This window comes from Thalassophryne amazonica, chromosome 15 (assembly GCF_902500255.1).
Source record: "Thalassophryne amazonica chromosome 15, fThaAma1.1, whole genome shotgun sequence".
Lineage (NCBI taxonomy): Eukaryota > Metazoa > Chordata > Actinopteri > Batrachoidiformes > Batrachoididae > Thalassophryne > Thalassophryne amazonica.
This window is the reverse complement of record NC_047117.1, coordinates 25036490-25058657: the sequence shown is the minus strand read 5'-3', so window position 1 is coordinate 25058657 and position 22168 is coordinate 25036490. Positions and strand designations below refer to the sequence as shown.

The following is a 22168-nucleotide window of genomic DNA, read 5'->3' as shown; positions in this document are numbered from 1 at the left end:
TTCTCAGCTGTTGTGTCTCTATTGCCATGAAGCACATACAGCTACATATAATAAAAACATGTAATGCTAGTGAGTCTTTTGTCCCCGCATTGTGTTTCTTCAGATGCTTAAAGTCCTGCTTCAACTCTTTAATTCTCTTTGCAGTGTTTCACAGTGTGCATAATTCAGTGAGGTGCTCTCTGACATGTCATGTAGATTTTCTCATTCCTCCTCAAGGACACAAGCCCTCGATGAACCTTGCCTTAAGAAGACAGAAAACAACGCTTGTGCCTCATCTTTGGCTCATCTGTCACCTCTGCTGTCCATTCTGTTTCATTTCTTCTGCTCACTTTTGGAAAAGGCACTTACTGCCATCTTCTCCTGCGTATTCGAACATTCTGCATCAAGCACTGCCCAATGATTTTTCAGGCCCACTCAAAAATATGTTCACTGGAGCAGGGTCTTATTTCACTCCAGAAAATCACCTTTTAAAGCTGGTCTGCGCGGTGCCCCCTAAAATAGTCCACAAGTACCTTTGGTGGAAATGGGACTTTAAGCTTCTGCTATAATTTATACTCCCAATCATTGGTCTCCAGTACAGAGTGGACTACTCAAAAATAGTATAGTCATTACTGAGGAGGACTTTTCCAGTGACAAAGTAGTGTCAAAAGGGTGCATTTGTACGCCTGCTACTTCAATAACCTTCTCTAACGTCATAGACGTACACACAACTAAACAATTAAATCTAACCAAATTATTAAGCATAACTTTATTGCTCCTTCTACCTTCATCTATACTCTGAGTTTTCTCTCACTCTTCTTCAATCCCACATTCCAGTTGCAAATTTTGTACCAAAATAATTTTTCATGACTTTCTTCTCTCTCTGTCTCTGTCTCTGTCTCTCTCTCTCTCTCTCTCAACTTTTCACGTGTCTTTCTTTATCCTTTCCGTGTTTCAAGCTGACCTGTGAGTGAGTGATTATGCACAGGTCATCTTCCTTTGAACACAAGTCCAGGAACACATTAGACATCATTTTCTTGTCAGATATGAACTGTGTGAATTACATCACCGACAGACAACCAGTCCGACGGTAATGCTTAGCACAGATTCAGACTACACGCATGACTGTCTTAGTTAATGGGACCATTTATGTGTCTGCCGGTTGAGGGGCATTTAGCAAAGGTATGCACAAGACAAAACAGTGATTGCCAACTCACTGTTCTTGTGACCATCTTCAATGAGGGCATTAGTGCAGAGGCATGATTTAGTAATTATGTCCTTTGCTTGTTTCTGTCTCTGCACAGTGTGCTCTCCATCAGCCGCAGCTGAGACCTCACCTCCAGCATCGTACAGCACATTACTTTATCCAGTCTGCTGTTGATTTCATCAAATGTTTCCAACAGAATGCCTTTCAAATTGGGTACACCCGCCTGTACCATTGACATGTTGACCTTAGTAGCTTAGAGCAGCGAGCAAACAAACAATACTTACAATAATGGCGTCTTGGTTTTTTTTCTTCCTCTTCTTCTTCCTGTAGATTTTCTAGTAAACAGTAGCTGTTGTGTAATTATTTTTCAGCTTGAGAACATTCCCAGATGTGTTTGCTGGGTGAATAAGGGAGCCTATTGATCGGTGGGCAAGGGTCTGTGGCCTGTTGACCACACACTGGCTGCCCAGGGGAAGCTCTATAAGGAGTCTGGGAAACTATGATGTGGCTAATGCTTTGCCACTTGCACCATCCAGGCCCCCCCTCACATCAGTCAGTCTCAGGCTCTTCTGTATCCTCCACCATCCTCTGGTTCCAGCAGTTAACACTGCCCTGGTCTGGCCCTTTTCATTAGATCCTTGTTTTTGAGTGTTTGGGGGCTGTTTGAAGGGGCTGAGGATGTCTTGCAGATGTCCTTTGTGAATAATCCGCACCAAGGAAAATCCATACTTGTCACATTGTCAGTGTGAACGTGCGTTTGTTGGTGTGTGCACACGCACGGCCGTTTGTGTCCAGTGCATGTTGGTGTGCTCTCTCTGTTCTCTTTGTCCTTGTTAATAATAACAGGGCTGAGGGCTTGTATTTCCCTCTCTGCAGGGCAGCCGTGTCATATCAGCAGTAAACAAGCTCCTTCCCTTCAGAAAGCGCTCGACAACTCTCCCCAGCCCTGGCCACTCAACCAGAAACCTGTCCTGCACTCCTTTCCCTCTTTCTTTATTCTCCAGTTTCTCTCTTCTCTTTCTTTTCCTTCTATTTCTATCAGATTCTTTTCATTCTTTGCACTCTTTCCATCTCTGTATTTCCAGCCTGTTGAAAGTGTTTTCTTTATCACCTTCCCTGTTAAGGTCAGTGTGCTTGGAAAGAGAGGAGCCCCTGACAACAAAAATAAATAAAAATAAAAATCTGTGTGCTGTCTTCTCTTACTCCTTCTTTAAAGCTAGTTCCCAATCTCGAATTGTTTTAATAGCTGTCAACAACATCAGGAACAAATGCAGCCCCACAGTCTCCACCACCAAAACACATGCTGGTCATCAGTTTGGGAGGTAACTCGAGTGTGTAAAGCCGTCCACTCACAACCCGATGACGGGACACAATGTGCATTTTGCAACAATTGTCCAGGAATGTAAGTCCTATTACATGGTGTGCGGAACAACTACATTTCAAACGTGCGTCTTGATGAGATGAGACCAAAGACAGGAGTTCCGTCATATTCAAAACTTATGCAGTGCAGCCAGTGCTTTATTTCCTGTGTCATATCGTAATGTGTATTGTGTGGTATTTCATCAAGATTATTATAAACAGAGAGACACATGCAGCGGTGCACAGTGCAAAATATGAAACACTCATCTGTGGCCAAAGTCCAATGGACTTCTGTAAAAACTTTGTGAGATGGAGATGCATGTTTATGTTGTTGACACACCAAATAAGAGCACCCAAAAGAGTTTTCTTTTAAAGTAAAACTGCACACCTTTAAAGGACCTGACTTCCAAGCTGCACATGGTATCCATGGAGCTTTACATTACTTGCAGAGAAGACAAAAAAAATGATGGTCCAAAAAGTTTATTTGTGTGCTCATGGTATACAGTTCATTTCTGCGGCCTGATTAATATGTGCACATGCCGCATATAAACTCAGCAGCTGCTCTGGTCTGTGTATGCCTGATCCCGTCAGATCTCAGAAGCTGAGCAGTGCGGCATCTGGATAGTACTTGGATGGGAAACCTCTTTGGAACACCAGCGGCTGTGTGTGTTTCTCCAGGTAAAACTGGAGTTGCGTCAGGAAGGGCCTCCGGCGTAAAATTTATGCCAAGTACCAATGCGGATCTGGCTCTATCCACTGTGGTGACCCCAAACGAGATGGGAGCAGCCAGATGGACAACAACAACGTATATAAACTCAACTCATGGTGTTGGCTCGTGCATGTTTCTCTCTGAAACAAATAAAATCTATTCGGACTCATTAGACCAAGTAGCTGAGTGGATAAGGTGCTGGCCCAAATCTGATACTCTCTGAAAGTTAAAATAAAAATAACAAAGCCTTGTAGCTCCACTGAGAAGAACAAAATTAAATTCCGTGTTTGTTATTCACATAAAATATTGACATCTGTCACACAGGGTGTAATTTCCCATCTCTGCTCACTTTACACACTTAACAACTTGGCACTTTTCAGGTGCACATGACTTCGTCAAACATGGCAAATAATTATATATTTTGCACACACGTAGACCAAGTAGCTGAGTGGATAAGGTGCTGGCCCAAATCTGATACTCTCTCAAAGTTAAAATAAAAATACCTAAAGCCTAGCAGCTCCACTGAGGAGAACAAAATTCAAAAGTAAAAAACTGAACAGGGCACTCACCCACTTGTAGAATGATTTCTGAGATTAAGTATATAAAGTCTGCACCATCAAAAAAGTTGTCATGCATGAGTCATGCGCAGTTGCCAGCCAGAGAATAATGTCCAGTTCCACGCCATCAAAGAGGTCCCAACTGACCTAGACAGGCATGGATGGCACACAATCGCCAGCCGGAGAATAATGTCCAGGTCCACGCCATCAAAGAGGTCCCAACTGGCACGGTCACACACAGGTGGTGCAAGATCGCCACATGGAGAATAACGTCCAGATCCGTGCCATCAAAGAGGTCCAGAGAGACCACTGAGCCAGGTGGCGAGCATCACTCATGCAGAATCGCAAACTAGAAGCAAGTCCTGAAGCTCCTGAAAATAACATATTCCAGATTTTTTCCAAGAATCTGCTTGCTTCAGTCAGATCAGTGGAATGATCTGACTAAATGCTGAGTCATCACTGTCATATTAATGATCTGTAGTTTCATGATCTGATGTTGCATCATTCGTTTCATGCTGTCTGTTCACCATTGTGCTGTTTCTGCGTTTACTAAAAGTGTCGTCGGCCGCCGAAAAATGCAGAGTGAAACGTTTTCCAGAAATACACCTGCTGCTGACTCACGAAGCAAGAGGTTTAATTAGCAATAATAATGCGCTGCAGCCTTCCACTGCGATCTCCATCCTCCACTCCTGCCTAGCAATTTTAATGCATACACCTTACTTCTACACGTTTAGTAAACACCTTCACCAATTTAGAGTTGGGGTCACTAGGCGGTGGTGGGTTTGCAGGGCAGGCTGTGGCACAGCAGTGTGCCATGGCCACCCATGGCAGTCTGCCACCTGCCGTCTCTTGCCCTGCTTTTAATGCAACACTATCTTTGCACACTTAGGGGGTTGTAGCCATCAAGGGAGATTAATTGTAACATCTATGGTGGGGTTGGCAGGTAGGATGAGTGTGGCATGTGGGGTTGGCCCCGGGTGGCTGTGGATGTCTGGGGCTCTGGGGTGGGGGGTCTGCCTCACCGGCTCTGCCTTGGTCCTGTGGCCCTGCTCTGGGCCTGTGGGGCCCGTGGTCCCGTGGCCTGCTGTGGGGGTGGATAGTGGCGGTGGGGCGTGGGTATTGGCACTGGGGGGTTGGCGGCTGCTGGGGGGATGGGCCCGCTCTCACTCGAGCGGTCTCCTGGTCATGGGCTTTGGTGTTTGGGGTGGGATCCAGGGTGGGGGGTGGGGGTTTGGGTATCCCTGCTGGCTGCGCTGGGGGGCCTAGCTGTCGGGGGGCCTTGTGCTCTTCCTGGCCCCAGAGTTGGGCCTCGCCTCTTGTCTGGGGGCTGGGCCCTGCCCTAGTATGGCTCGGTGGTCCCTACCTTGTGCTTTGGATTCCGTTGCGGTGGCTCCTTTGCCCCCATCCTTGCCGCCACTTGCTCCCGCTCTCTGGGGCTGTGGTGTGGTTCCTGGGCTTTCCCTATTGGTGGGTCTATGCCGGCGCCCTGTGCGCTTCCCTTGGGTATGGGGCTGCTCCCCGTGCCTCCTTGGGGAGGGGTGGTGTTGGGGGTGCGTTCCGGTGCTGTCGGGCCGCTCCCCTGTTGGTTTGCTGTGCTGCCCGATGGCTCTGGGGGCTGTCTTTCCTGGCCCCTGTGCCCTTCTCCTGCCCCTTTTCTCCTGGTTCCCCGGGGGCCCTGCGTCCTGGACCCATGTCCGTCGGTGGTTGCGGCCGGCCGCATGGCTTCTGACGTGCCAGAGTGGTCCATGTCATATGGTAAGGTTCTGTACTCTTGTCTTGGCCCAACCCACCAGCCACAGTAGTGATTGGATATTTAGCTGTGATCTGGGTCTCTGTGTGTGGATGGTTGCATGTTTGTGGCCGTCACCACAATTCGGTTTTTGGGTGCTCTTAAGGGGATTAACACTACAGTGTTCTAGATTAGGGTATGGATGCTCACTAATTAGACAACAGACTGTTGCTGTCACTGTTTGTTCATGTGTGGTTGTTTGTCATGGTATGTTGTATGGTTGGGGCCTCGTCTCCTCTGTGTCTCACGTCACAGTTATTGTCTTCACTACTTGTCTATAGTTCTTGTCTGTCTTTGTGTTGTTTTGGTGGTTGGCCCTTCCTGATAGAAGTTGTCGGTTGGCTTTAAGTAGGATGTTGTAGGCTGTTCGGGAAGGGCAGATGGGGGTCACACACACACCACATTCACTCATGCACTACATACCTTCTCTCTTGCAAGAATAAATTGCATATATGGGTATTAATGTTCAGAAATGGTTCTGCCAGTGTGGCATTTACCATTACTATATATGCAGACAGGGAAAAAAATAGCAATAATAATATCAGCGACCACTAATCATGACCGCATGTGCACGAATAAACTCACAATCATGACTGCTTTGATGTTGTGTTGTTGAACAGCAAGTTAAAACATTTGTGACATGTCCCTTAAAAGACTATTCATTAGTGAAATGCTCTTTATCTTGTAAATGTATCTTTATACCTGCTAGCTAGTCTGTAGCCACGCTCCCTAATTATATGAAAGTCCTATCATTAAATCTGAGAAAGGAGGACAGAAACAGATGTGAGCCTCAAAGGTGTTTCAACAGTTGGCCTTTGTCAGCCATCCTGCAAGGCTGGGTCGGTGTGAATAGAAGCCAACTCCCTTCTTCTGTTCTCTTTAGTTTGACTTGCACAGTCTTTGTCACATTATGTTACTTTGGCTTACAGATGGAGGAGAATGATGAGCTAAGGAGGGTCCATGATAGACGGCGTGATCGCCTGTGTCTGATCCAGACTCACTACAAGGCTATCAGAGACCAGCTGAAAGAGATGGAGGAATCCAATGGCTTGTGAGTCCAGTTTTATTTTTATTTTTTAAAACAACACAGTTACATCTCACACTTTGAAAATGAAAAACAGCTCCATAAGTATTTGGACAGTGACAGTGTTTGTGATACCGCATCTGTAAAAGACCATAGTGGAGTTACAATGAACCAATCAAAAAGTCTGTGTAGTGTAGACAGTTTTACCCATTTTTACACACAGTCTCTCCATTTTCATAAACCCTAAGGAACTGCACTAACTAAATATGTGGATTTTTGTTAATATAAATGGTCAGTTTTACAAACGGCTTTCTTGAGACAAGAGGATGAATACATGAACATTTTAAAATCACTGAATACTTCCTGAATACTTCAATCCTTAAGAAATACAGACAGTATGGTGCTGTATGATAATTCGTGTGGAGTAGGCAGTTCTTAAAAATTCAGCGACTGTGCAAGATGACTAGTTTCTGAAGAAAGCAACACATCCATGTCAACTAAAAGGCCTCACAGGCTTCTGTGGATGTGGTTGGAGAAACTGAGGACAGAAACAAAGACACTTGAAACAGTGAAACCTACAGATCCTACAGTTATTGGAGAACTTCACTGGTTGACTGATTGATTTAGTTCATTATAATTGTGTGTTTTTGCTGCCGATCCAACATGGCACAATAGTACTTGCCGGTGATCAGTCAGGTGGTAAAAACCTGACTAAATTGTGTAACACTTTACTTGAAGGTATCGCCATAATAACTATTGACATAACACTGTCATAAGTGTTACATGACACAGTCATGAACGTGTCATAAACAATATGTCAATGTCATAAATGTTTATGACTGCTGTCATTAAGTGTCATTCGGTTTTTGTAATGACAAGTTGATATTTTTTGGGTTGTCTTGAATATGACAACTTAATATTAATCAAAGCGACATAACCAGAAGTTGTCCTTGGCCTTTTTGGTTTTTGGTTGTATGTCAACTTGTCATTACAAGAACCGAATGACACTTAATGACAGCAGTCATGAATATTTAAGACATTTTCATAATGTTTATGACACATTCATGACTGTGTCATGTAACAGCTATGACAGGGTCATGTCACTATTATGACGATACCTTCAAGTAAAGTGTTACCCTAAATTGTGATTGACCACCTAAAAGCAATTATGCAGTTTTTTTAAAATTAAATCATCAAAACTGGTCACCCATTTTCTTGTTAGTTTATATATAGTTTGCAGCATTTAAAAAAAAAAAATGTAGGTACATTAAATGTCCTTCAAATATTGGACATTACCAAACTGTGGTGAACGCATGCAGCGCTCTTTGGCTTATATGAAATAAAACAATCCTTTGAAACCACTCACAAATACTGTCACCGTTTTATTGCTCTCCACATGTTGTCCAACAAAACCTGAGTGCCAGATGAGAAAAACAGCAGAAGAAATAGTTCACCATCTCTTTGAAAGTTTCAGAGGTTTTAAGCCGAGTCACTTTAAGCCGTTATGTGCCCTGTGTGTGTGTTGCACTTCTCTGTCTTTTCTCCCTCAATGTTCATCAGGATGTGAGAGCCAAAGGCTAAGGTGTCTTTTCCTAACGGGTGCAAGGTGTTTGAGAAAATGTAAGGAGTCAGGAAGAGGGCCATTTCCTATTAAATTTACAAAACAAAAAAACAAACAAAAAAAAAAACAGGATTTTTTGCACAATAGAGAAAATGTGATTAAACTGAGAGTTTTGTCTCTATTTTCTACCTCATTCTTCTCACACGTGTTCAGTCTGTGTTTTCTCTCCAGCAGCGTGATTTAGGTAATTTACGAATCTAAGTATAGTTGCATATGTTTGGTGGCGGTGCAAGAGCCAAGTGCAGACCCTGTCAGATGTTTTCTCTCTGGGTTAATTAAAGAAAACAGCAGTGCAATGTGAGCCCGTGTGAAAGTGGAGTTGGTGAGAGACTGTGTTCAGCGCCGGGCTCGACTCGGCTCATGTCAGCTCAGCGCGGCTCAACAGCGTGTGTCTAAATCAGTGGGAACAAAGACAGTGATGCAGAGAGAGAGAGAGAAAGAGAGCGTTTTGAGTAAGCATCACTTGTGCCGTTTTACAGTTTAGGCAAGTTATCAAAGAGAAATTCTGCCGAGAGAAATCACACTGTGTGTAGACATACATACCTGTGTTTTGTATGAAAGAAAAAAAAAAGCTCATGCTGGTTATTTTAAATAAAAACATCAAAGCAACCGTGCTAATCTAAAATAGCAAGCATGTCTTCGAGAGGTGCCTAGCTTTTGACCAGAAGATCCTGTCTTTGATTCCTTGTCAGACAGGAAAATCACTAAGCATACTTCTTAATTTTGTGTTAGTAACCATTTTGGTGTTTGTTTTCTCGTCCTCCTACATTTTCAGGATAGTCCTTGTCCACACAATATAGGTTAGCAGAGAGAAGTTCTTTCAAAGTTAGCACAATGCAAGGAAATGTTCTGTTCTGAGCTTTCACAATAAAAATCCTAATTATACACCTAAACACATACTTTGCCATTCATTTGAATGGGAAAGTGTGTTCACACTTTTGACTGGCATTGTGTGCTCCTGCTGTCCAGTGGAAACTTAAATCAACTCAGAGCATTTTGCAAGATTTTATTTGTGATTAGTTTTGTTGGCACACAGGGTCATTTTTCCCTTAATGTGAAAGCTTGATCTGCATGTCATTCATGACTTTAAAAAAAAATCAGATATCAGTTTGATTTAATTTGTCCATCTTCATATTGCATTTCATGCTTTGAGCATCTGTATCAGATAGAAATGATAAAAATGAGCTTTGCCTTTTACAGTTACAACTCTGTGTGCCATCAACTAGTTACTCAATGTTGCGTCAACAATGTTGGGAACAACAATGTTGGTGATCCTGGTATTAATTTGGCATTAAACGTTATTCCTAAAACGTTCTACAGTTCACTGGGGTAGTGGCAGCCTGAAGGAGAGACTAGAGGAAATGACTTAAATATTCCTATTTGCACTGGGAAATCTGTTGACTTGTTCCCTAACAAGTCAAATGACTACAGAAATTAAGTTATGTGTAATAATGTGAAATGACAGGACAAACTTATTGAACACCTGAAGAAAGGGAGGCGCAAAAAGGCATGGATAGCCAAGGCACCAGCTGAAATCTATCAGTGATCCTGCCCTTTGTTAGTGCAAGTTGATATCAGTCGGTTCAGTCACAACTGATGGCCTAAAAAGGTCCTTACCAAGGTGTCACACATGAAATATCTCATGATGGGTAAAAGCAAAGAGCTCTCTCAAGATCTTCGCAATCCAAGAGAACAAATATATGGAAAGAACTAAATTTCATAAAAAACATCCACGGAACCTTCAAGATTTGAAGACTGTTTGTTTGTTTGTGTAGAAGCATGGACCAAAGTCACACCTGAGGAATGCATGCGACTAGTTTCTCTATACAGGAGGCATCTTGAAGCTGTCATTGCCAACAAAGGTTTTCATACAAAGTATCGATTACATTTTCAGTAAAAGTGTTCAGTACTTTTCCCCGTGTCATTCCATTTTATTACACATAACGTAATTTCTGTTTTTATTTCTTGGTTTCTTTGCATGTGTGGATTACTTGAGTTGTTACCGACATTTGGTGAAAATTTGATGTCAGTAGGACCTTTAGAAATATATGTACTGCGAAAAATGGTGACGTGTTCAATACTTATTCTACCCACTGTATGTCAGAGGTGAATTCCAAACAAGCTGAACAAACATCACAGCAATGATCGACAGGAAAAATTTTTTAAGTACGAAGTATGTGATACTTATGTTGATGTTATAGTATAATTTTGGATGTTTTATAACTCAAAAAAATGTGTGATCTTGGATTTGTGTTGTCATTCTAAAGTCTTGAATGTTGATTAATAGGGGTAAATATGAATCAAAAAATTTCGTAAGATGTCAAAATAAAATTTTGACATCTTACCATATCTTCTGGAGTATACAAGGTCTGTTAGAAAAGTATCCGACCTTTTTATTTTTTGCAAAAACCATATGGATTTGAATCACGTGTGATTGCATCAGCAAAGCTTGAACCTTCGTGCGCATGCGTGAGTTTTTTCACGCCTGTCGGTTGCGTCATTCGCCTGTGAGCAGGCTTTGTGTGAGCAGTGGTCCACCCCTCTCGTCGGATTTTTATTGCGAATAAAATGTCTGAACGATTTGGAGCTTTGCTGCATCAAATTTTTCCAGAAACTGTGAGAGACCTCCAGGTGGACACCATTCGGAAAATTTAGATGGCTTTCAGGGACGATTTTATGGGGATTACACAGATTAAGGAGTGCTCCAGTCGGTTTAAGGACCGCCCACAGCGTCTGAGAGCGCAGCGCACTCCGAGCACTGATCAACAGGCTGAAACCCAGCTGAAACAACCAGATCATTTCCAATGTGAAGGGTTTGTTGATCCGGGACGTCGTCTAACTTCCACAAAAATGGCAGAAGACGTGGACATCACCACTTTTTTGGCACATTTCACTGTTACAGGAGTTTTTTTCATGGAAAGAGAAGCGGAGGGATGCGCCACGGAGCCGCTCATGGCGCGGGACAAAAGCACCTCCGTGTTGGTCTCACAGGACGGCTTTCAGATGGCTTTCAGACGGCTTTCGGTGGCTTTTCAGTCGTGTGACTATCCGAGAAATTGTGCATGAGCTGGACATGCCACAACATGTCCTGTGAGGCTTCATCACGGCGTTGCTTTACGCCATGCGGCTCCGTCCCGATGCGCTCAAGCTTGTTGGTTTCCGAGCATGGACAGCACGCTTAAAATCACACCACAGATTTTCAACAATATTCAGGTTTGGGGACTGAGATGGCCTTTCCAGAACATACTTGTTCCTCTGCATGAATGCCTTAGTGGATTTTGAGCAGTGTTTAGGGTTGTTGTCTTACTGAAAGATCCAGCCCCGGCGCAACTTCAACTTTGTCACTGACTCATGAACATTGTTCTCAAGAATCTGCTGATATTGACTGGAATCCATGTGACCCTCAACTTTAACAAGATTCCCAGTACCTGCACTGGCCACACAGCCCCACAGTATGATTGAACCACCTCCAGGTTTTACTGTAGGTAGCAAGTGTTTTTCTTGGAATGCTGTGTTCTTTTTCAGCCATGCATACCACCCCTTGTTATGTCCAAATAACTCAATTTTAGTTTCATCAGTCCACAGGACCTTATTCCAAAATGAAGCTGGCTTGTCCAAATGGGCTTTAGCATACCTCAAGCGACTGTTTGTGGCGTGTACGCAGAAAAGGCTTCCTCTGCATTACAGCATCATACAGCATCTTCTTGTGAAAAGTGCGCTGTATAGTTGAACGATGCACAGAGACGCTATCTGCTGCAAGCTCATGTTGTACGTCTTTGGAGCAGGTCTGTGGGTTGACAATGACTGTTCTCACCATCCTTCGCTTCAGCTTATCTGAGATATTTCTTGGCCTACCACTTGGGGCTTTAACTAGTACTGTGTCTGTGGTCTTCCATTCCCTCACTATGTTCATTGCAGTGGAAACTGACAGCTGAAATCTCTGAGCTTACCAAACCAATTTTGTGTTCCAATAATTAGTGTGAAATGTATTCAAATCAATAAAATGACAAGGGTGCCCAAATTTATGCATCTCCCTAATTTTGTTTAAATAATTATTGCACACTTTCTATAAATGCTAGACACCATTTCACTTCACAAATATCAGTGTGTTCATCTGCTATATGATATATTTAACTGAAATTTCTGATCCAGACAATCAATGATTGATAAAGGAAAATCATGAAAATGATCAGGGGTGTGCAATACAACTGTATGTACACTGCACAAATATTTTACACACATTTAATGTCGTTAAAATGTTAAACAAAACAGACTCTTAAATATCTATTGTGAGTGCTTGAAACTGATGAATCCTCTGATTAACATCACGTTGTAAACTTTAGATTAAATATGATCGCTGCATGAATAGACCTGCTGTATGTGTGCCCTGAATATGCTGCTGAACTGTTGTGGATAGAGGACCTGCTCACTCTGCTTCCCAGTTTATCTGATTCATATTTGCAATATGCACCAAGTGGATTAAAATCTGTGGTTATGTAAACAGTGAGTATCATAACTTGAAACTCTCTAATTCAGGTATTCTACAGAGCACACACTCATTCTGTTGTCAGTCCTTAGCCAGCGTCAGCAGTACAAGGTGTTAACTGGTTGGAGTATGATCAAGTGCTGTGTGACCTCAGTACTGTGTAATCATCAGTATTGCTCAAGATAAATCTACGAGTGAATCACTAAATAGATGAAAGGTTTATCAGCTTGCATGTTGTACGCATTTGGCCAGTCCCAATGAAACCGTCCTGCCACTCACTATTACCACCATATTTTCCCAAAATGCCATGAAAGAGAAGGGGGAAAAAACAACTTATTTATATTAGAAGAGGGAAAAACTGTTTTAATCAGACAGGGGATGACGGGGGTGAGCAAATAAAATTAAATGTTATTAAAGCATCCGTACTCTGATCAAAGTTGCGCCCATAAACAGATTCCCCCTGAATCAGAGCAATTAGCCGCAGCGGCGTGGAAAAGTTCTCTCTGTTTCCTCATGCTTAATAATGGAAACTCGGATACCATAAGGGAGAGCACTGATGCCTGAAGAAGATAGCTCTCTCATGGCTGCATGTTCAACAGCTTTTAGGCCCGGTGCAAATAAATTAAAATGTATAAAGCTTTACCGTGACTTAATAAAGCCTCATCCGTCAGTCATGGGGAATACATACCCACAAAAAATATAACAGAAAATTTGCTGTAGGTTACAGCTGATATGCTTTCTTTTACAGCAGTATTCTTAGGATGCATTTAGACATGCCTTATTCTCTCTGGAACTTTGCACTTTACAGTTTGGTTTAAACTAGGGGTTTTTCAAAGTGTGGGAGAGTGAGCCCCCTTCAGAGAACAAATGAATAGCTGCACCACCACCCCCCCCCCCCGACACATATACACACAATTTCAACATCTTTGTTTGTTTCTTTTTATTCTTTTACACATGTTAAACACATTTTAAACATACTGTAGTGTTTCTATGTCATTATTATACAGCACTTTGTGCGTCTGATGCAGATGAAAAAGCGCTATATAAATGCAGTCCATTTACCATTTTTAAGGAACTGCCTATGCCTTTACACATTTTACAGCCTTTGTAAACATTTTAAACATATTTTAAAAGAACTTTCTATTTTTTCACATATTTTAAACCCTTTTCAAACTGCAAACCAGTGTAGTTAGTGCTGGAGGCTACAGGCTGATGAAGCGAGCAGGACCATCTGCAAAAAGCAGTAATGAGACCCTGAGCCTCCTCCCCCTGACTACGCCTCGATATACTGTCCATGAATATCACAAACAGGATTGGTGACAAGGTGCAGCCCTGGTGGAGGCCAACCCCCACCAGAAATAAGTCCGACTTAGTGCCGAGAACCCGAACACAGCTCTCACTTTGTGAGTATAGAGATTAGATGGCCCTGAGAAGGGACCCCCTCACTACATACTCCCGTAGCACCTCCCACAGTATCTCCCTGGGTACTTGGTCACACGCTTTCTCCAAGTCCACAAAACACATGTAGACTAGATGGGCATACTCCCAGGCACCCATCAAGGTTCCTTGTGAGAGTGAAGAGCTGGTCAGTTGTTTCATGGTCACAACGGAACCCACATTGTTCCTCTTCAGTCTGAGGTTCGACTATTGGCTGAACCATCCTTTCCAGCACCCTTGAGTAGACTTTACCAGGGTGTAGTGTGATGCCCCTGTAATTGTCACACACTGTCTGGTCCCCTTTTTTTTTTTTCAAATATGGGGACCACCACCCCAGTTTGTCACTCCTTTGGCACTGTCCCAGACCTCAGCGTAATGTTGAAAAGACATCTCATCCAAGACAGTCCCTCCAACCTCCACTTCAGCATTTCTGGATGGATCTCATCAACCCCTGAGGCTCTGCCACTGCAGAGTTGTTTGACTACCTCTGTGACTTCCACCAGGGAAATTGATGATGAACCCCATCAGCTTCCAGCTCTGCCCCTAGTATAGAGGGCTCCAGTCTTATACAGGAGTTCCTGAAAGTGTTCCTGAAAGTGTTCCTTCCAGCGTCCGATTACCTTCTCAGTTGAGGTCAACAGAGTCCCATCCTTACTGTAGACAGCTTGAATGGTTCCCCGTTTTCCTTTCGTGAGGTGCCTCACGGTCCGCCAGAAGCACTTTGGTGCCGACCGAAAGTCCTTCCCCGTGGTTACTCCTAACTATTCCCACACCCACTGCTTTGCCGCCCTCACAGCAGAGGCTGCCGTCCTTTGGGCCTGTCGGTACCTTGTAACTGCCTCCAGAGTCCTCCAAGATAACATATCCTGGAAGGATTCCTTTTTCAGTTGGACAGCTTCTCTGACCTCCGGTGCCTCCCCTTGAGGCACCTAAGACCTTCAGACCACAGCTCCCCGCTGTGGCTTCAGCAATGGAATCTTTGAACATTGCCCATTCTGGTTCAATACCCCCAACCTTCACAGGGTTGCCAGAAAACCTCTGCCAGATTTGAAGATCTGTTGGACAGTGGGCTAATCCAGACATTCCCAGTTCACCCGCACTATTCTTTTGGGCTTACCAGGTCTGTCAGAAGTCCTCCCCCACCCTCTGATCCAACTCACCACCAGATCGTGATCAGTCACAGCTCTGCCCCTCTCTTCACCCGAGTGTCCGGAACATGCTGCCTCAGATCAGATGATACGATCTCAAAATTGATCATCAACCTTCGGCCTAGGGAGCTCTGGTACCACGTACACTTAAGAGCAACCTTATGTTTGAACATGGTGTTCTTTATGGATAGTCCATGACTAGCAGAGAAGTCCAACAAACAACCGCTCAGGTTTACATCAGGGAGGCCGTTCCTCTCAATCACACCTCTCCAAGTGTCTCTGTCATTGCCCATGTGTGCGTTGTCCTCCAGCAGAACAATGGAGTCCCCCACTGAAGCCCGATACAGGACTCCATTCAGGGACTCCAAGAACTCAGGGACTCCATCACCATCTCTGTTTGTCAAATTAAAAGCACCTGCTTACAGCAGATTGCAGGAAAGTCAAAAAGCGGTTTGTTTGTGTGTGTGTGTGTGTGTGTGTGTGTGTGTGTGTGTGTGTGTGTGTGTGTGTGTGTGTGTGTGTGTGTGTGTGTGTGTGTGTGTGTGTGTGTGTGTGTGTGTGTGTGTGTGTGTGTGTGTGTGTGTGCAATTTTGATCATGAACAAACTGTGGAGATCTGACATTAGCCTTTTGGAAAGTTTATGTGTTTTGGGTCAAGGATGAATGTCACCAAAAGTGAACATTGATAGGATTAATAGTTTTAGAGAAGCTATATATTTGCTAACAACACTACACAATGGACATTGATATTTGTATTCTGGACTCACATGCCAATCCAGCAGGGAGCAGTAAATCATCTATATATTAAAAGCGTGTGTGCATGCGTGATTTTATTTAGTAAGGTCAATGTAAGTACATAATATAATTGTAAATACGTTGAAAATACATGGATGACACAAGAAAGTGAAAACACTTATTTCCATTGTGGTATATTTAAAAATCAAATGACAGAAGTAAAATGATGGTAATAATAATAATAATAGTAATAATAATATAGTAAAATGATGGTAATAATAATAATGTGTATATAACAAGAACCAGAGAGAGAGAGAGAGAGGGGAGAGAGACTGAGACTGACTCACCTCCTGGCATTTTATGGTACTCCAGGATATCCTTCAACATTGGCAGGTCTACTGTTACTCACTGATTGAACACGTGAAAATGACATACTGTAGATATGGGTGTGGCAAAACTAAAATGATGTGCTTCTCTTACAGTCTGTGGTTTTATCACTAAAAATTATTTCTGATTGCAAATGAAAGGCTAATTAGAATCTAACATTGTATTTTTTATTTTTTTTACAGTGATTGATGAGTTGTAGTTTCTTGTAGGTGCATGGATGGAATTGGGGCAGGAGGCACTGTGAGTTGAAGGGGAAGTTCAATGAAGGAGAAAACAACTGAGCACAAATTGTCATTAAGTATTCATAAGTGAGGTGTAGACATTTGAATGACCTCGTTTGTGAGTGTGTTTTTGCCATCATTCACATTTGCATGGGGCTGAGGGAATGCTCCACTGGCCTGCCACACAGGCAGTGCCCTGGGCTTTAACAAACATTCATATGTGTGACCATGATTTGACACTGAAATGTCAAAGTCAAGGCTGCTTATTTGAATACTGCTAAAGATGGTTGAATACCAAAAACTGAGTGAGACTAAGGGACTCGTTACCCCCATGTGAATTTGTTAGGAGCAGCACAATAACATACACTAACTACTTATAATTTTCCCTTGTTAGTATACTTGCATACGCAGTCTCTATATGGGCAGCTTGCACCACAATAAAGGTTGTTTTGTCCAGTATTTATGCTCATACATTGGCCGTTTTCATTAGCAGTTGCCACAGCACATCATCTGTCTCTGTGTCACCCTAACTTCCATGTCTTCCTCTTTATGCAAACTACCTGCATGTCCTCCCTCATCACATCCACAAACCTCCTTTTTGGCCTCCCTCTTCTCCTGTGTGGTAACTCCATCATCAGCATCTTTCTCCCTATATATCCTGATTCCCTCCTGAGCACATGTCTAAACCATCTCAGTCTGGCCTCTCCAACTTTGTCCCCAAACCATTCTGCCTGTGCTGTCCCTCTGATATGTTTTTTCCTAATCCTGTCAGTTTTCATGACACCCCCCCAAAAGAAAATTTTAATAAAAAAGCTCTGCCACCTCCAGCTCCACTGCCTGTTTTTTTGTTTGGGCCACTGCCTCTACGCTGTACATCATTATGTGCATCAGTTTCCCCTTCACGTTTGTAGATACACTTCTGTCACAAATCACTCCTGCCACCTTTGTCCACCCACTCTACCATACCTCACATCCATCTCTCCTGAACACTTCCATGCCTCACCATGTATTTTATCTGGCCTGACTGCCTTTTCAGCTTCCACCATCAGATCCTTGGTTCAGGGTTCACACTCTCACCTACAAGTGTCATCCTACAAATGACCATCCAATGCTGACCAGCTACACACTGATTTTGTGCGCAGAATGTGACTGTGCCCTTTCCTTTTTCTACCTTCATCATTTACCCAGGCTTGGGACCAGTACTAAGAATGCTCTGGTTGTACACCTGATGTGGCTGAGTTATGCACTTACCTATTGTTATCTGTCTGTTTTTTGTTTTTGTTTTTGTCAGGCCTGATAGAAGGATGCCATTTGCCAAGCCACGGCAGCTGACACAAGAGAACAGTGATGCTGTGTGGAATGAGCTAACCTACATGAAACAACTAACCAGGAAACTCTCAATGCAAAAGTAAATAGATCTCAAACTTTTCTGCTCCACATGTGGACATGTGCACAACACTGGACATTTTAGAGCACACAATACATTTGAACACCATTTTTCTTTAAGGGGCCGTCACACTCTTAAGAAGATGATGAATATGGCACTGCATCTTGAAAATTTTGATGAACACAGCGGTGTGTGGTCAAAATGGAAAACCAGCGGTTTTCAATTTCATACTTCATTCTGACAGTGTCACAGTGTAGAACACATTTCCCATAATGTCTTACCGTGCCCATGGTCGCACGCGTTGCATGAGCAGTTCATTCTTACAGTGTTCTTACTGCAGACAATGACATCACACATTCATAAGCCACACTGTCTTGCCAACACACACTTAGATATGCTCCAGGTGGGTAGGTACATGCATGCATTCACACATGCTTTGAAGTAACCTGGATTTGTAGGAATATTTGTGGGAAAATGCTTTTTTGTTTTTGGGTTGTGGTGGTGGTGGTGGTGGTGGTTGGGGGGGGGGGGGGGGGGGTTGCGTTCAGTACCACAGAAAGCATTTGTTTAGCATACAATCCCAATTCCAGTGAAGATGGAACGCTGTGTAAAATGTAAATAAAACAGAATACAATGATTTGCAAATCCTCTTCAACCAATATTCAATTGAATACACCACAAAGACAAGATATTTAATGTTCAAACTGATAAAATGTATTGTTTTTGTGCAGATATTTGCTCATTTTGAAATGGATGCCTGCAACACATTTCAAAAAAGCTGGGACAGTGTTATGTTTACCAACGTGTTATATCACCTTTCCTTCTAACAACACTCAATAAGCGTTTGGGAACTGAGGACACTAATTGTGAGTGTCATGATTGGGTATAAAAGGAGCATCCCCAAAAGGCTCAGCCATTCACAAGCATAGATGTGGCGAGGATCACCACTTTGTGAACAACTGTGTGAAAAAATAGTCCAACAGCTTAAGAACAATGTTTCTCGGTGTTCAGTTGCAAGGAATTTAGAGATTCCATCATCTACAGTCCATAATATAATCAGAAGATTCAGAGAATCTGGAGGACTTTCACACAATTCGTCGCTGCATCTACAAATGCAAGTTCAAACTCTACCATGCAAAGCGAAAGCCATACATCAACAACATCCAGAAACACCACCGCCTTCTCTGGGCCTGAGCTCATTTGAAATGGACAGACGCAAAGTGGAAAAGTGCGATGTGGTCTGATGAGTCCATGCTTCAGATTGTTTTTGGAAATCATGGACGTCGTATCCTCTGGCCAAGAGAGGAAAAAGACTATCCAGATTGTTACCAGTGCAAAGTTCGAAAGCCACCATTTGTGATGGTATGAGGGTGTGTTAGTGTCCATGGCATGGGCTACTTACACATCTGTGATGGCACCATCAATGCTGAAAGGTACATCCAGGTTTTGGCGCAACACATCCTGCCATCCAAGCAGCGTCTTTTTCAGGGACATCCGTGCTTATTTCAGCAAGACAATGCCAAGCCACATTCTGCACGTGTTACAACAGTGTGGCTTCGTAGTAAAAGGGTGCGGGTACCAGACTGGCCTGCCTGCAGTCCAGACCTGTCACCCATTAAAAATGTGTGGCACATTATGAAGTGCAAAATACGACAATGGAGACCCCGAACTGTTGAACAACTGCAGTCGTACATAAAGCAAGAATGGGAAAGAATTCCACCTACAAAGCTTCAACAATTAGTGTTCTCAGTTCCCAAACACTTATTGAGTGTTGTTAGAAGGAAAGGTGATATAACACAGTGGTAAACATACCACTGTCCCAGCTTTTTTGAAACGTGTTGCAGGCATTCATTTCAAAATGAGCAAATATTTGCACAAAAACAATAAAATTTATCAGTTTGAACATTAAATATCTTGTCTTTGTGGTGTATTCAATTGAATATACATTGAAGAGGATTTGCAAATCATTGTATTCTGTTTTTATTTACATTTTACACAACGTCCCAACTTCATTGGAATTGGGGTTGTATTTAATTCATAAAGCAACCTTTGTGCTGTGTCATTGAAGTCCCAATTAAATCAGTAAATCAATGTAATTGTTAATACATCCTTATTTAATACTTACTTCATCCTGATTCACCCACATCCTCACCACGCATATTTTGGACATGTCCAAAGTTTTAATATGTCCTCCATGTCCCTGGAGAACACACCACACCCTTTGCTGTTCTACTGAGTTCCTAATACGTTGTGCATGTTCTGGCTCGGTCTTCAGTTTTTTTGCAGACGTTGTTGAAACATGGCTGAGTGTGACAGCGGTATCTAACACTCGCACTCTTGCTTGATGTTTGTGTGTGTGCGTTACAACTTGATTGTGTCCTTCAAAACTTCACAGTATCCACCTAACTGTGCATCATTACCTGCCAGCAGGGGTCAAAGCAAGATCATTAAAGTCTGTGCTGCTCAGAAATTCACACACGAAAGTGCCAGTATTGAACACGTGATCCAAATCACTGACTGCCTCTGTGAAGAAATCACAACTTTAATGGAAAGTTTTTGGCCAAACTACAGTTTTGTTGACAACACAATTTGATTAGTCTAAACTTCATCAAAATGCTTTTAGCCCTGAGTTGTGCAGTAGTTATAGTTTTGACTTGATCACACATGGTTGCTTAGAGCTTAATATCTTGTAATCAAAGGCCCTCTTTTCTGATAGAGTTGGATTTCATTGATCTATTTTATGTTCTTCATTCTCTGTGCGTCTTCCTCTTCAGTCTTTGGTTGCATTTCTTATCTTTCTCCTTTCCTTGCTTTATGTATCTTACCCTATCTCTGGCTGTAGCATTGCCATTGTCTGGCTTGTTCTAGAGAATCCCTTGTAAACTGTTCAACTAACAATGATGCTCTGTGATGTTATATACGGTTTGGCCTAAAGCCACTCTTCTTCCCTCCCATGGCCTTGACCTCTTCTCACCTCTACCCTGCTCTGTCCTATGCCGCTATGCCCTCCTCTTCCCATCTTCCTAGTTTTCTTCCCAGTTGCGTCCCTCTGGCTCTAATGCTGCAGTAGACTCAGGCCAGAATTCTGGTACTTGCACATGCCCCCCCCCCCCTCCCCCATTGCTTCCCCTCTGCTCACCCCCCTGCCCTGTCCTCCTAATCCCAACTGAGCTCATTATGATATAGCCTGTCTGCCTCTCTCCAAGCCAGAGCTGTCTGAGCTAATTACAGGCTAGCAGCTCTAGTGCCGCCAATGCTGCCTGTTAAGGGATGTCCGTCCGCCTGCGTGCCTGTCCGGCCGCGACTTGAGCTGAGCAGACCAAAGCACTGTGTTATCTGGGAGTGGAGGGCAAGCAGGTTACAGAGAACATGCGTTGTCCTTAGAGGTGACCTGAAAGGGAAACTGTGGGATAGGTAGCTGCTGGACATCTTTATGGGCCCCTCTTTCGGAGAGTGACTGGTACAAAATAGGTGCTCTGCTTTTTTAACTTGTGGTATAACGTAATTTCAGGGCAGGCATATGGGCATATTCATAGCTGTTGTTAATAATGCTCCTGTCGAGTCCACATCATTCCTGCTGTGAGAAGAAGCGAGTTAAGACTATAAATGGGGTCATCTTTAAAAATGGCTTCCTGCCATTCAAATTTGTGTTGATAAACTACCAGATAAGGTAACTCAGTCTATCATATTGCATCAACAACCAGTGTTTCACAACAGCTTAACTGCCATGGAATTCTTACGGCCGGCAATTGCGACTTGCCGTTCCATTGACCGTGTTATTATAATTGTGCTTGTGAAGGTTATAACTGTTAGCAGTGACTTACTAATGGCTAATTAACTTCTGGCAGTGGAAGAATTTTTGTTCCTATAAAGGCAGATGTTTGTTTAATGTTTTAAGTGTGACCTGTCAATTTCTCTCGAATCATCTTCCTCATTGTCATGAAATTGAGCACAGATGCTCCCCATCACCTCATTCACAAACATCACTTGTAAAATGCTATTTTGAGGCCCAAATGACCGTTTTATGAAATGAATATTGCTGGGATAACCCCTACACAGTGGGTCCTCTGTGTTAGAAAACAGCCTCCTGCCCTCCAGTAATTCCCACACTTGAATAAAAGGA

General features: G+C 43.0%; 1 protein-coding gene across 3 annotated transcripts in view; it reads left to right on the top strand.

Annotated features, from left to right (window-relative positions):
• The window catches only part of cntln (centlein, centrosomal protein), a 210402-nt gene that overhangs the window by 73810 nt on the left and 114424 nt on the right, over positions 1-22168 (top strand). For all 3 annotated transcript variants that reach the window (XM_034188398.1, XM_034188397.1, XM_034188396.1), the window contains 2 exons: positions 6530-6651; positions 17950-18066. In XM_034188398.1, the coding sequence (XP_034044289.1) occupies positions 6530-6651; positions 17950-18066 (239 nt within the window). The remainder of the gene's footprint in view (positions 1-6529; positions 6652-17949; positions 18067-22168) is intronic.